This window comes from Eleutherodactylus coqui, chromosome 13 (assembly GCF_035609145.1).
Source record: "Eleutherodactylus coqui strain aEleCoq1 chromosome 13, aEleCoq1.hap1, whole genome shotgun sequence".
Lineage (NCBI taxonomy): Eukaryota > Metazoa > Chordata > Amphibia > Anura > Eleutherodactylidae > Eleutherodactylus > Eleutherodactylus coqui.
In genome coordinates, this window is record NC_089849.1 from 1250532 (window position 1) to 1264075 (window position 13544).

Sequence of the window (13544 nt, forward strand, 5' to 3'; positions counted from 1 at the left end):
GAGCCTGTAAAACCCCTTTAATATCCGGCTGGAGTTGTGATGCCGATAATACAGCAGGACTATGGGCATGGGAGGGGGATAGATCGGGAAATATGTCACCTACACTGTTCCTATTCCAAAGGCAGCTTACAGCCCAATTGCATGTGCTGTGAGGAGGGGCGCAGTACATAGGAAGGCTCCACACTGGTTTGCCAATTTAACAATATTTCTCAATAAAAAAGTCAATGTTTCAAGCTAAAAATATTTTACTGAAAATCAGATAATGACATAATTTGAAAAACAATGTGTATTCAACAAGCGTTTAGCCAAGTGCACAGTTTTCTGTTACAGAGATAACCAGAAACATAAATGCAGCAAACAGAGCGGGTTGTGCTAACAGCCTCTAAAAGAAGCGGTAGCGGAGATTATAGGTGAGCGCTCTTTAGTAATTACAGGAAGTTGCACAGTCCACCAAGGCCAGGAGTAGCAGAGCACTGAATCCGGCATTAAATTGAAGAGCTCCTCTAATCTGAATATTAGGATATCCTGAAGACCCCGAGCGCACTCTGCCAAAGACCCCGAGCGCACTCTGCCAAAGACCCCGAGCGCACTCTGCCAAAAAATAAAGGTTGCCATCATATCCCACCTCTCCTCCTGTAACATATATAAAGGTTTCCACCATGTTCCTTCTCTGCTCCTGTAGCATATATTTAGGTTTCCATCAAATCCCTCTTCCCCCTTTTCTTCACTCTGCCAAAGACCAAGGGCACCCTCTAGCATACATCAAGGTTGCCCTCGGCCAAAGACCCAAGTTTACTCTGTCACAGACCCCGGGCGCACTTTTCACCAAAGACCCTGTGTGCACTCTACCACTACCAATTACATTTTGTTTGTGCAGCACATTTAGACTTGTTAGCAATTATAGGCAGTTTCTAGCCACAATTTGGTGGGCAATCACAATACTTTTGGCAAAAGACTGTCTCCCAGGAGTAGAACATTACTCATGCTCATATCTCCCCAAGGTTCGTGCCCAGATACTTCCTCAGCATACTGCTTTGGTCTCCACAGCTATTGCCTCACTTGAATTGGTCCTGACTAGCAGTCTCTGGGTGTCTCATGATAGTAAGTGCTGCCTCTCAGTCCACTCACCGTTCCCTATCAGCAGCACCAACTGCTTTTACCAGCTAAACATCCCTGCAGCTCAGTATGCAGATGCTCTCCCACTCAGGTCCACACAAGTCAGCTGCAGATCAGCTCTGCTGCAGCTCCCACTAACGGAGTCTCTGCTTCCAGAACTCTCTGTAACTGTGGAGTAATACCAGAGCCTGCAAAGAGGACCTTTCTATTTAACCAACCCTTCAGCCAATCAGTGTGCAGGTCAGGTCCTGTCAGTTCTTAGTAACAACATCTGAGTCAAGAAAGTCACATCTCTCTGAAGGTCCTGGCAGGGACATAAAGTACAGCAGTAATATTTATATATACGTATATGCACAGGCATTTAATGAGACGCTGAGAGTTATTTGAGCCCTATAAACTAAACTTATAGGCTGAAATGGCTGACAAGCAGAGTCTGGGGATGTAAGTTCCATACTTACCTTACCTGCTATTTCCCAACTAGCAGCTCCATTGCTGAATGCGTTCAGCGGACCATATAGGCACACGCTAAGCAGTCCTCTCATTCTATGCACACAATTAAGTAGTCCACTGGAAGCATGCAGCGGCGGGTTTGACAGCTGGAGAATGGCAAGGAAGCCAAGTATGTCAGCTATCTTGAGCCCACAGGCTTACCTTCTAGGGCTCAGAGTAGCCAACAGACTACATTTAACCCCATCCAGCTACAGTGAATAATGATAAACAGTGAATAAACAAATCCTATCTTCGGACTGTGGATCCATTGCTGCTTTAACAACGTAGATCTTGATATGACGGGAACATCTTCTGTCTTTGTTACTTGGTAGACATATGCTCAAGTCGCCTCTGGTATTGAAAGACCACGTCGTCTTCTGGTTGGACAACCCCAAATCCATATCGGCTCGGGTCAAACTTGGGCAAAGTCTCTTGTGGGTTTTTCAGTTCAAATTCAAAATTGAGAAGCATCAACCAAACAAACCTGGCGAAGAAGAGAAACGGCGTTAATGCAGGTCCCTGCAGCAACTCGTCAAATGGTTGAGGGACAAGAGAGACTGATGTGGGTAAAAAAGTCCGTCACATTATCAAAAGCTTCAACCAAAATGACCCGGGGTACCAATTACTTCTCCTCCTGTAATTTATATATAAAGGTTTCCATCATGTCCTCCCTCTCCCTTCTCTCCTCCTGTATTATATATAAAGGTTTCCATCATGTCCTCCCTCTCCCTTCTCTCCTCCTGTAACATATATAAAGGTTTCCATCATGCTCTTCTCTCCCTTCTCTCCTCCTGTAACATATATATAGGTTTCCATCATGTCCTCCTCTCCCTTCTCTCCTCCTCTAACATATATAAAGGTTTACATCATGTCCTCCTCTCCCTTCTCTCCTCCTGTAACATATATAAAGGTTTCCATCATGTCCCCCTCTCCCTTCTCTCCCCCTGTAACATATATAAAGGTTTCCATCATGTCCTCCTCTCCATTCTCTCCTCCTGTAATATCTATAAAGGTTTCCATCATGTCCTCCTCTCCATTCTCTCCCCCTGTAACATATATAAAGGTTTCCATCATGTCCCCCTCCCCCTTCTCTCCTCCTGTAACATATATAAAGGTTTCCATCATGTCCTCCTCTCCATTCTCTCCCCCTGTAACATATATAAAGGTTTCCATCATGCTCTTCTCTCCCTTCTCTCCTCCTGTAACATATATAAAGGTTTCCATCATGTCCTCCTCTCCATTTTCTCCCCCTGTAACATATATAAAGGTTTCCATCATGTCCTCCTCTCCATTCTCTCCCCCTGTAACATATATAAAGGTTTCCATCATGCTCTTCTCTCCCTTCTCTCCCCCTGTAACATATATAAAGGTTTCCATCATGTCCTCCTCTCCCTTCTCTCCTCCTGTAACATATATAAAGGTTTCCGTCATGTCCTCCTCTCTCTTCTCTCCTCCTGTAATATATATAAAGGTTTCCATCATGTCCTCCTCTCCCTTCTCTCCTCCTGTAACATATATAAAGGTTTCCATCAGGTCCTCCTCTCCCTTCTCTCCTCCTGTAACATATATAAAGGTTTCCATCATGTCCTCCTCTCCCTTCTCTCCCCCTGTAACATATATAAAGGTTTCCATCATGTCCTCCTCTCCCTTCTCTCCTCCTGTAACATATATAAAGGTTTCCATCAGGTCCTCCTCTCCCTTCTCTCCTCCTGTAACATATATAAAGGTTTCCATCATGTCCTCCTCTCCCTTCTCTCCTCCTGTAATATATATAAAGGTTTCCATCATGTCCTCCTCTCCCTTCTTCCTCCTGTAACATATATAAAGGTTTCCATCATGTCCTTCTCTCCCTTCTCTCCTCCTATAACATACATAAAGGTTTCCATCAGGTCCTCCTCTCCCTTCTCTCCTCCTGTAACATATATAAAGGTTTCCATCATGTCCTCCTCTCCCTTCTCTCCTCCTGTAACATATATAAAGGTGTCCATCATGTCCTCCTCTCCCTTCTCTCCTGTAACATATATAAAGGTTTCCATCATGTCCTCCTCTCCATTCTCTCCCCCTGTAACATATATAAAGGTTTCCATCATGTCCTCCTCTCCCTTCTCTCCTCCTGTAACATATATAAAGGTTTCCATCATGTCCTCCTCTCCCTTCTCTCCCCCTGTAACATATATAAAGGTTTCCATCATGTCCTCCTCTCCCTTCTCTCCCCCTGTAACATATATAAAGGTTTCCATCATGTCCTCCTCTCCCTTCTCTCCTCCTGTAATATATATAAAGGTTTCCATCATGTCCTCCTCTCCCTTCTTCCTCCTGTAACATATATAAAGGTTTCCATCATGTCCTTCTCTCCCTTCTCTCCTCCTATAACATACATAAAGGTTTCCATCATGTCCTCCTCTCCCTTCTCTCCTCCTGTAATATATAAAAAGGTTTCCATCATGTCCTCCTCTCCCTTCTCTCCTCCTGTAACATATATAAAGGTGTCCATCATGTCCTCCTCTCCCTTCTCTCCTGTAACATATATAAAGGTTTCCATCATGTCCTCCTCTCCCTTCTCTCCTCCTGTAACATATATAAAGGTTTCCATCATGCTCTTCTTTCCCTTCTCTCCCCCTGTAACATATATAAAGGTTTCCATCATGTCCTCCTCTCCCTTCTCTCCTCCTGTAACATATATAAAGGTTTCCATCATGTCCTCCTCTCCCTTCTCTCCCCCTGTAACATATATAAAGGTTTCCATCATGTCCTCCTCTCCCTTCTCTCCTCCTGTAATATATATAAAGGTTTCCATCATGTCCTCCTCTCCCTTCTTCCTCCTGTAACATATATAAAGGTTTCCATCATGTCCTTCTCTCCCTTCTCTCCTCCTATAACATACATAAAGGTTTCCATCAGGTCCTCCTCTCCCTTCTCTCCTCCTGTAATATATAAAAAGGTTTCCATCATGTCCTCCTCTCCCTTCTCTCCTCCTGTAACATATATAAAGGTTTCCATCATGTCCCTCCTCTCCCTTCTCTCCCCCTGTAACATATATAAAGGTTTCCATCATGTCCTCCTCTCCCTTCTCTCCTCCTGTAACATATATAAAGGTGTCCATCATGTCCTCCTCTCCCTTCTCTCCTGTAACATATATAAAGGTTTCCATCATGTCCTCCTCTCCCTTCTCTCCTCCTGTAACATATATAAAGGTTTCCATCATGCTCTTCTCTCCCTTCTCTCGCCCTGTAACATATATAAAGGTTTCCATCATGCTCTTCTTTCCCTTCTCTCCCCCTGTAACATATATAAAGGTTTCCATCATGTCCTCCTCTCCCTTCTCTCCTCCTGTAACATATATAAAGGTTTCCATCATGTCCTCCTCTCCCTTCTCTCCTCCTTTAATATATATAAAGGTTTCCATCATGTCCTCCTCTCCCTTCTCTCCTCCTATAACATATATAAAGGTTTCCATCATGTCCTCCTCTCCCTTCTCTCCTCCTGTAACATATATAAAGGTTTCCATCATGTCCTCCTTTCCCTTCTCTCCTCCTGTAACATATATAAAGGTTTCCATCATGTCCTCCTCTCCATTCTCTCCTCCTGTAACATATATAAAGGTTTCCATCATGTCCTCCTCTCCCTTATCTCCTCCTGTAACATATATAAAGGTTTCCATCATGTCCTCCTCTCCATTCTCTCCTCCTGTAACATATATAAAGGTTTCCATCATGTCCTCCTCTCCCTTCTCTCCTCCTGTAACATATATAAAGGTTTCCATCATGTCCTCCTCTCCCTTCTCTCCCCCTGTAACATATATAAAGGTTTCCATCATGTCCTCCTCTCCCTTCTCTCCCCCTGTAACATATATAAAGGTTTCCATCATGTCCTCCTCTCCCTTCTCTCCCCCTGTAACATATATAAAGGTTTCCATCATGTCCTCCTCTCCCTTCTCTCCTTCTTTAATATATATAAAGGTTTCCATCATGTCCTCCTCTCCCTTCTCTCCTCCTGTAACATATATAAAGGTTTCCATCATGTCCTCCTCTCCCTTCTCTCCTCCTGTAACATGTATAAAGATTTCCATCATGTCCTCCTCTCCATTCTCTCCCCTTGTAACATATATAAAGGTTTCCATCATGTCCTCCTCTCCCTTCTTCCCTCCTGTAACATATATAAAGGTTTCCATCATGTCCTCCTCTCTCTTCTCTCCTCCTGTAACATATATAAAGGTTTCCATCATGTCCTCCTCTCCCTTCTCTCCTCCTGTAACATATATAAAGGTTTCCATCATGTCCTCCTCTCCCTTCTCTTCTCCTATAACATATATAAAGGTTTCCATCATGTCCCCCTCTCTTTTCCCTCCCCCTGTAACATATATAAAGGTTTCCATCATGTCCTCTTCTCCCTTCTCTCCTCCTGTAACATATATAAAGGTTTCCATCATGTCCTCCTCTCCCTTCTCTCCCCCTGTAACATATATAAAGGTTTCCATCATGTCCTCCTCTCCCTTCTCTCCTCCTTTAATATATATAAAGGCTTCCATCATGTCCTCCTCTCCCTTCTCTCCTCCTATAACATATATATAGGTTTCCATCATGTCCTCCTCTCCCTTCTCTCCTCCTGTAACATGTATAAAGGTTTCCATCATGTCCTCCTCTCCATTCTCTCCCCCTGTAACATATATAAAGGTTTCCATCATGTCCTCCTCTCCCTTCTCTCCTCCTATAACATATATATAGGTTTCCATCATGTCCTCCTCTCTCTTCTTCCCTCCTGTAACATATATAAAGGTTTCCATCATGTCCTCCTCTCCCTTCTTCCCTCCTGTAACATATATATAGGTTTCCATCATGTCCTCCTCTCCCTTCTCTCCTCCTGTAACATGTATAAAGGTTTTCATCATGTCCTCCTCTCCATTCTCTCCCCCTGTAACATATATAAAGGTTTCCATCATGTCCTCCTCTCTCATCTCTCCTCCTGTAACATATATAAAGGTTTCCATCATGTCCTCCTCTCCCTTCTTCCCTCTTGTAACATATATAAAGGTTTCCATCATGTCCTCCTCTCTCTTCTCTCCTCCTGTAACATATATAAAGGTTTCCATCATGTCCTCCTCTCCCTTCTCTCCTCCTGTAACATATATAAAGGTTTCCATCATGTCCTCCTCTCCCTTCTCTCCTCCTATATTATATATAAAGGTTTCCATCATATCCCTCCTCTCCCTCCTCTCCTCATGTAACATATATAAAGGTTTCCATCATGTCCCCCTCTCTTTTCCCTCCCCCTGTAACATATATAAAGGTTTCCATCATGTCCTCCTCTCCCTTCTTCCTCCTGTAACATATATAAAGGTTTCCATCATGTCCTCCTCTCCCTTCTCTCCTCCAGTAACATATATAAAGGTTTCCATCATGTCTCCCTCTCCCTTCTCTCCTTCTGTAACATATATAAAGGTTTCCATCATGTCCTCCTCTCTCTTCTCTCCTCCTGTAACATATATAAAGGTTTCCATCATGTCCTCCCTCTCCGTTCTCTCCTCCTGTAACATATATAAAGGTTTCCATCATGTCCTCTTCTCCCTTCTCTCCTCCTGTAACATATATAAAGGTTTCCATCATGTCCTCCTCTCCCTTCTTCCTCCTGTAACATATATAAAGGTTTCCATCATGTCCTCCTCTCCCTTCTTCCCTCCTGTAACATATATAAAGGTTTCCATCATGTCCTCTTCTCCCTTCTCTCCTCCTGTAACATATATGAAGGTTTCCATCATGTCCTCCTCTCCCTTCTCTCCTCCTATATTATATATAAAGGTTTCCATCATATCCCTCCTCTCCTCCTATAACATATATAAAGGTCTCCATCATATCCCTCCTCTCCCTCCTCTCCTCCTATAACATATATAAAGGGTTCCATCATGTCCTCCTCTCCATTCTCTCCTCCTGTAACATATATAAAGGTTTCCATCATGTCCCCCTCTCCCTTCTCTCCTCCTGTAACATATATAATAGTTTCCATCATGTCCTCCTCTCCCATCTCTCCTCCTGTAACATATATAAAGGTTTCCATCATGTCCTCCTCTCCCTTCTCTCCTCCTGTAACATATAAAGGTTTCCATCATGTCCTCCTCTCCATTCTCTCCCCCTGTAACATATATAAAGGTTTCCATCATGTCCTCCTCTCCCTTCTTCCCTCTTGTAACATATATAAAGGTTTCCATCATGTCCTCCTCTCTCTTCTCTCCTCCTGTAACATATATAAAGGTTTCCATCATGTCCTCCTCTCCCTTCTCTCCTCTTGTAATATATATAAAGGTTTCCATCATGTCCTCCTCTCCCTTCTCTCCTCCTATATTATATATAAAGGTTTCCATCATATCCCTCCTCTCCCTTCTCTCCTCCTGTAACATATATAAAGGTTTCCATCATGTCCTCCTCTCCATTCTCTCCCCCTGTAACATATATAAAGGTTTCCATCATGTCCTCCTCTCTCTTCTCTCCTCCTGTAACATATATAAAGGTTTCCATCATGTCCTCCTCTCCCTTCTCTCCTCATGTAACATATATAAAGGTTTCCATCATGTCCTCCTCTCCCTTCTCTCCTCCTCTAACATATACATAAAGGTTTCCATCATGTCCTCCTCTCCCTTCTCTCCTCCTCTAACATATACATAAAGGTTTCCATCATGTCCCCCTCTCCCTTCTCTCCTCCTGTAACATATATAAAGGTTTCCATCATGTCCTCCTCTCCCTTCTCTCCTCCTCTAATATATACATAAAGCTTCCCATCATGTCCTCCTCTCCCTTCTCTCCTCCTGTAACATATATAAACGTTTCCATCATGTCCTCCTCTCCCTTCTCTCCTCCATGTAACATATATAAAGGTTTCCATCATGTCCCCCTCTCCTCCTGTAACATATATAAAGGTTTCCATCATGTCCCCCTCTCCCTTCTCTCCTCCTGTAACATATATAAAGGTTTCCATCATGTCCTCCTCTCCCTTCTTCCTCCTGTAATATACATAAAGCTTCCCATCATGTCCTCCTCTCCCTTCTCTCCTCCTGTAACATATATAAACGTTTCCATCATGTCCTCCTCTCCCTTCTCTCCTCCATGTAACATATATAAAGGTTTCCATCATGTCCCCCTCTCCTCCTGTAACATATATAAAGGTTTCCATCATGTCCCCCTCTCCCTTCTCTCCTCCTGTAACATATATAAAGGTTTCCATCATGTCCTCCTCTCCCTTCTTCCTCCTGTAACATATATAAAGGTTTCCATCATGTCCTCCTCTCCCTTCTCTCCTCCTGTAACATATATAAAGGTTTCCATCATGTCCTCCTCTCCCTTCTCTCCTCCTATAATTTATATATAAAGGTTTCCATCATGTCCCCTCTCCCTTCTCTCCTCCTGTAACATATATAAAGGTTTCCATCATGTCCTCCTCTCCCTTCTCTCCTCCTGTAACATATATAAAGGTTTCCATCATGTCCCCCTCTCCCTTCTCTCCTCCTGTAACATATATAAAGGTTTCCATCATGTCCTCCTCTCCCTTCTCTCCTCCTATAACATATAAAGGTTTCCATCATGTCCCCCTCTCCCTTCTCTCCTCCTGTAACATATATAAAGGTTTCCATCATGTCCCTCCTCTCCCTTCTCTCCCCCTGTAACATATATAAAGGTTTCCATCATGTCCTCCTCTCCCTTCTCTCCTCCTGTAACATATATAAAGGTTTCCATCATGTCCTCCTCTCCCTTCTTCCCTCCTGTAACATATATAAAGGTTTCCATCATGTCCTCCTCTCCCTTCTCTCCTCCTGTAACATATATAAAGGTTTCCATCATGTCCTCCTCTCCCTTCTTCCCTCCTGTAACATATATAAAGGTTTCCATCATGTCCTCCTTTCCCTTCTCTCCTCCTGTAACATATATAAAGGTTTCCATCATGTCCTCCTCTCCCTTCTCTCCTCCTGTAACATATATAAAGGTTTCCATCATGTCCTCCTCTCCCTTCTCTCCTCCTGTAACATATATAAAGGTTTCCATCATGTCCTCCTCTCCCTTCTCTCCCCCTGTAACATATATAAAGGTTTCCATCATGTCCTCCTCTCCCTTCTCTCCTCCTATAACATATCTAAAGGTTTCCATCATGTCCTCCTCTCCCTTCTCTCCTCCTGTAACATATATAAAGGTTTCCATCATGTCCTCCTCTCCCTTCTCTCCTCCTATAACATATCTAAAGGTTTCCATCATGTCCCTCCTCTCCCTTCTCTCCCCCTGTAACATATATAAAGGTTTCCATCATGTCCTCCTCTCCCTTCTCTCCTCCTATAACATATCTAAAGGTTTCCATCATGTCCTCCTCTCCCTTCTCTCCTCCTGTAACATATATAAAGCTTTCCATCATGTCCTCCTCTCCCTTCTCTCCTCCTATATTATATATAAAGGTTTCCATCATGTCCTCCTCTCCCTTCTCTCCTATAACATATATAAAGGTTTCCATCATGTCCTTCTCTCCCTTCTCTCCCCCTGTAACATATATAAAGGTTTCCATCATGTCCTCCTCTCCTCCTGTCACATATATAAAGGTTTCCATCATGTCCTTCTCTCCCTTCTCTCCCCCTGTAACATATATAAAGGTTTCCATCATGTCCTCCTCTCCCTTCTCTCCTCCTATAACATATCTAAAGGTTTCCATCATGTCCCTCCTCTCCCTTCTCTCCCCCTGTAACATATATAAAGGTTTCCATCATGTCCTCCTGTGAGGGTATATATATATATTGCCATATGTGTTTTTTATGCTTTTATACCTATATGCAAGTTTTATTCAATTCCAAATGAGAAAAAACTTAAATGTCGCCTTAATCAGATATGCCAAGGTTTTGCAAGAAGATGTTCTAGAAGTTCAGAGAAGATACCGAACCAGACGCAAGGACGCATGTACTTGGCCGATTTCCCAGAAGCGCTGGAACAAGATATCAAGATGTTCAAATGTACATAATTTTGACTGTCTTAGGCCAGAAATCCGGACTTCCCATATATGGATGTTAGGCCGGACTTCTTAGAATTGAGTGGGTTATTCTTTGTACTGGAGTTAATTGAATACGTGATTTTCTGTATAAGCCAGAGGCGCCTCACTGTCTCAGTCCGCAAATCCGGACTGCCCATATATGGTTATGAGCCCATCACCCCCTAGTGGTGAGAGGGCAGAGGGTATAAGATCTCATGTAATCTGTAATAAAGTGCGCAGTTTTTTCTCCCGTGTGAGGAGCTAGACCAGACTCCTGTGTGTGGTGTCTCTTCTTACCGCCGGCAGCGGGGCAAGTGGGGTGGGCCGGATTGGTGTTGCACTTAGAATTTTAACCCTCATACTCCTCTCCCTTCTCTCCTCCTATAACATATCTAAAGGTTTCCATCATGTCCTCCTCTCCCTTCTCTCCTCCTGTAACATATATAAAGCTTTCCATCATGTCCTCCTCTCCCTTCTCTCCTCCTATATTATATATAAAGGTTTCCATCATGTCCTCCTCTCCCTTCTCTCCTATAACATATATAAAGGTTTCCATCATGTCCTTCTCTCCCTTCTCTCCCCCTGTAACATATATAAAGGTTTCCATCATGTCCTCCTCTCCCTTCTCTCCTCCTATAACATATCTAAAGGTTTCCATCATGTCCTCCTCTCCCTTCTCTCCTCCTGTAACATATATAAAGGTTTCCATCATGTCCTCCTCTCCCTTCTCTCCTCCTATAACATATCTAAAGGTTTCCATCATGTCCCTCCTCTCCCTTCTCTCCCCCTGTAACATATATAAAGGTTTCCATCATGTCCTCCTCTCCCTTCTCTCCTCCTATAACATATCTAAAGGTTTCCATCATGTCCTCCTCTCCCTTCTCTCCCCCTGTAACATATCTAAAGGTTTCCATCATGTCCCTCCTCTCCCTTCTCTCCCCCTGTAACATATATAAAGGTTTCCATCATGTCCTCCTCTCCCTTCTCTCCTCCTATAACATATCTAAAGGTTTCCATCATGTCCTCCTCTCCCTTCTCTCCCCCTGTAACATATATAAAGGTTTCCATCATGTCCTCCTCTCCCTTCTCTCCTCCTATAACATATCTAAAGGTTTCCATCATGTCCTCCTCTCCCTTCTCTCCCCCTGTAACATATCTAAAGGTTTCCATCATGTCCTCCTCTCCCTTCTCTCCCCCTGTAACATATATAAAGGTTTCCATCATGTCCCCCTCTCCCTTCTCTCCTCCTGTAACATATATAAAGGTTTCCATCATGTCCTCCTCTCCCTTCTCTCCTCCTGTAACATATATAAAGCTTTCCATCATGTCCTCCTCTCCCTTCTCTCTCCTATATTATATATAAAGGTTTCCATCATGTCCTCCTCTCCCCTCTCCCCTCCTGTAACATATATAAAGGTTTCCATCATGTCCTCCTCTCCCTTCTCTCCTCCTATAACATATATAAAGGTTTCCATAATGTCCTCCTCTCCCTTCTTCCTCCTGTAACATATATAAAAGCTTTCCATCATGTCCTCCCTCTCCCTTCTCTCCTCATGTAACATATATAAAGGTTTCCATCATGTCCCTCCTCTCCCTTCTCTTCTCCTATAAAATATATAAAGGTTTCCATCATGTCCCCTCTCCCTTCTCTCCTCCTATAATATATATAAAGGTTTCCATTATGTCCTCCTCTCCCTTCTCTCCTCCTGTAACATATATAAAGGTTTCCATCATGTCCCCTCTCCCTTCTCTCCTCCTGTAATATATATAAAGGTTTCCATCATGTCCCCTCTCCCCTGTAACATATATAAAGGTTTCCATCATGTCCTCCTCTCCCTCCTCTCCTCCTGTAATATATATAAAGGTTTCCATCATGTCCCCCTCTCCCTTCTCCTATAACATATATAAAGGTTTCCATCATGTGCCCCTCTCCCCCTGTAATATATATAAAGGTTTCCATCATGTCCTCCTCTCCCTTCTCTCCTTCTCTAACATATACATAAAGGTTTCCATCATTCTCACTTCTGAGAACTGCAACACGATTGCATTCCCTTATTTTAGGATGTGATGTAGCAGTGCCCAAGTGTTATCTTTGGTCATATAAAAAAGGTGTAGCCAGTAGAGCAAAATGTGATTATGTGATTGTTCTCAGTAAGAGAAACCACGTAATCTTGTAGATATGAGACCTTTTATTGGCTAACAAAAATACATGATGTTATTGCAAGCTTTTGAACCTCTCAGTATCCTTCCTCAGGCTTAATGGAACGAATCTGGATGGTGCCTAATTAAGAACACAGAAAAGAAACTCCAGAGACTTCGACTCAGAGCAGGCCTATTCCCAAACACGGATCAGGAACATCTTGGGTCCGGCAGGATGGAACAGAACCCCCAACAGACACCGGTATAACCAGCTGCTAGTAATCTGTCGTCTGACAACCCCAGTAATGTGGAGCTCAGTGTCCTCTCCAGGGGACTTTAATTCTGTCCCACTACACTGCTTGACAAAACAGAACTCTTCAGTGACATGGAGGAATATTTCAGGAGGCTAAAACTAAAAGAGTTCTTCCATGACAGACAGGACACAGGACCTTCAAGAACTCAAACACAGGAGAAACTATGGGCCAAGAAGACATCTGATTGGACCCCCCTCCGGCCCACAACCCCACTTTAGACAAATATATAGACTCCTTTAGGCATGTCGTGCAATCTACTATACTGAACAAGCAGAAGAAGGAAGCATTCAATATCAATATGCAGGAAAGAAGGGCCATCAGCACCCTTAGAACAACAAGGAGATCACCATTAAGCCTGCAGATAAGGGTGGTGCTATAGTCTTCATGAACACATCAGACTACATGAAAGAAGCAGACAGACAGCTGACAGACACCAGACACTACACCAGACTGACACCAGATACTACACCAGACTGACACCAGATACTACACTAG

The 13544-nt window shown here is 43.3% G+C and overlaps 1 protein-coding gene across 1 annotated transcript in view; it reads right to left on the reverse strand.

The window, feature by feature from the left end:
• Nucleotides 1–1809: 1809 nt before the first annotated feature.
• The window catches only part of PTGIS (prostaglandin I2 synthase), a 104660-nt gene continuing 92925 nt past the window's right edge, over nt 1810–13544 (reverse strand). The window contains exon 10 of the mRNA XM_066587388.1: nt 1810–2089. Coding sequence (XP_066443485.1) covers nt 1927–2089 — 163 coding nt within the window. The 3' untranslated portion in view covers nt 1810–1926. The remainder of the gene's footprint in view (nt 2090–13544) is intronic.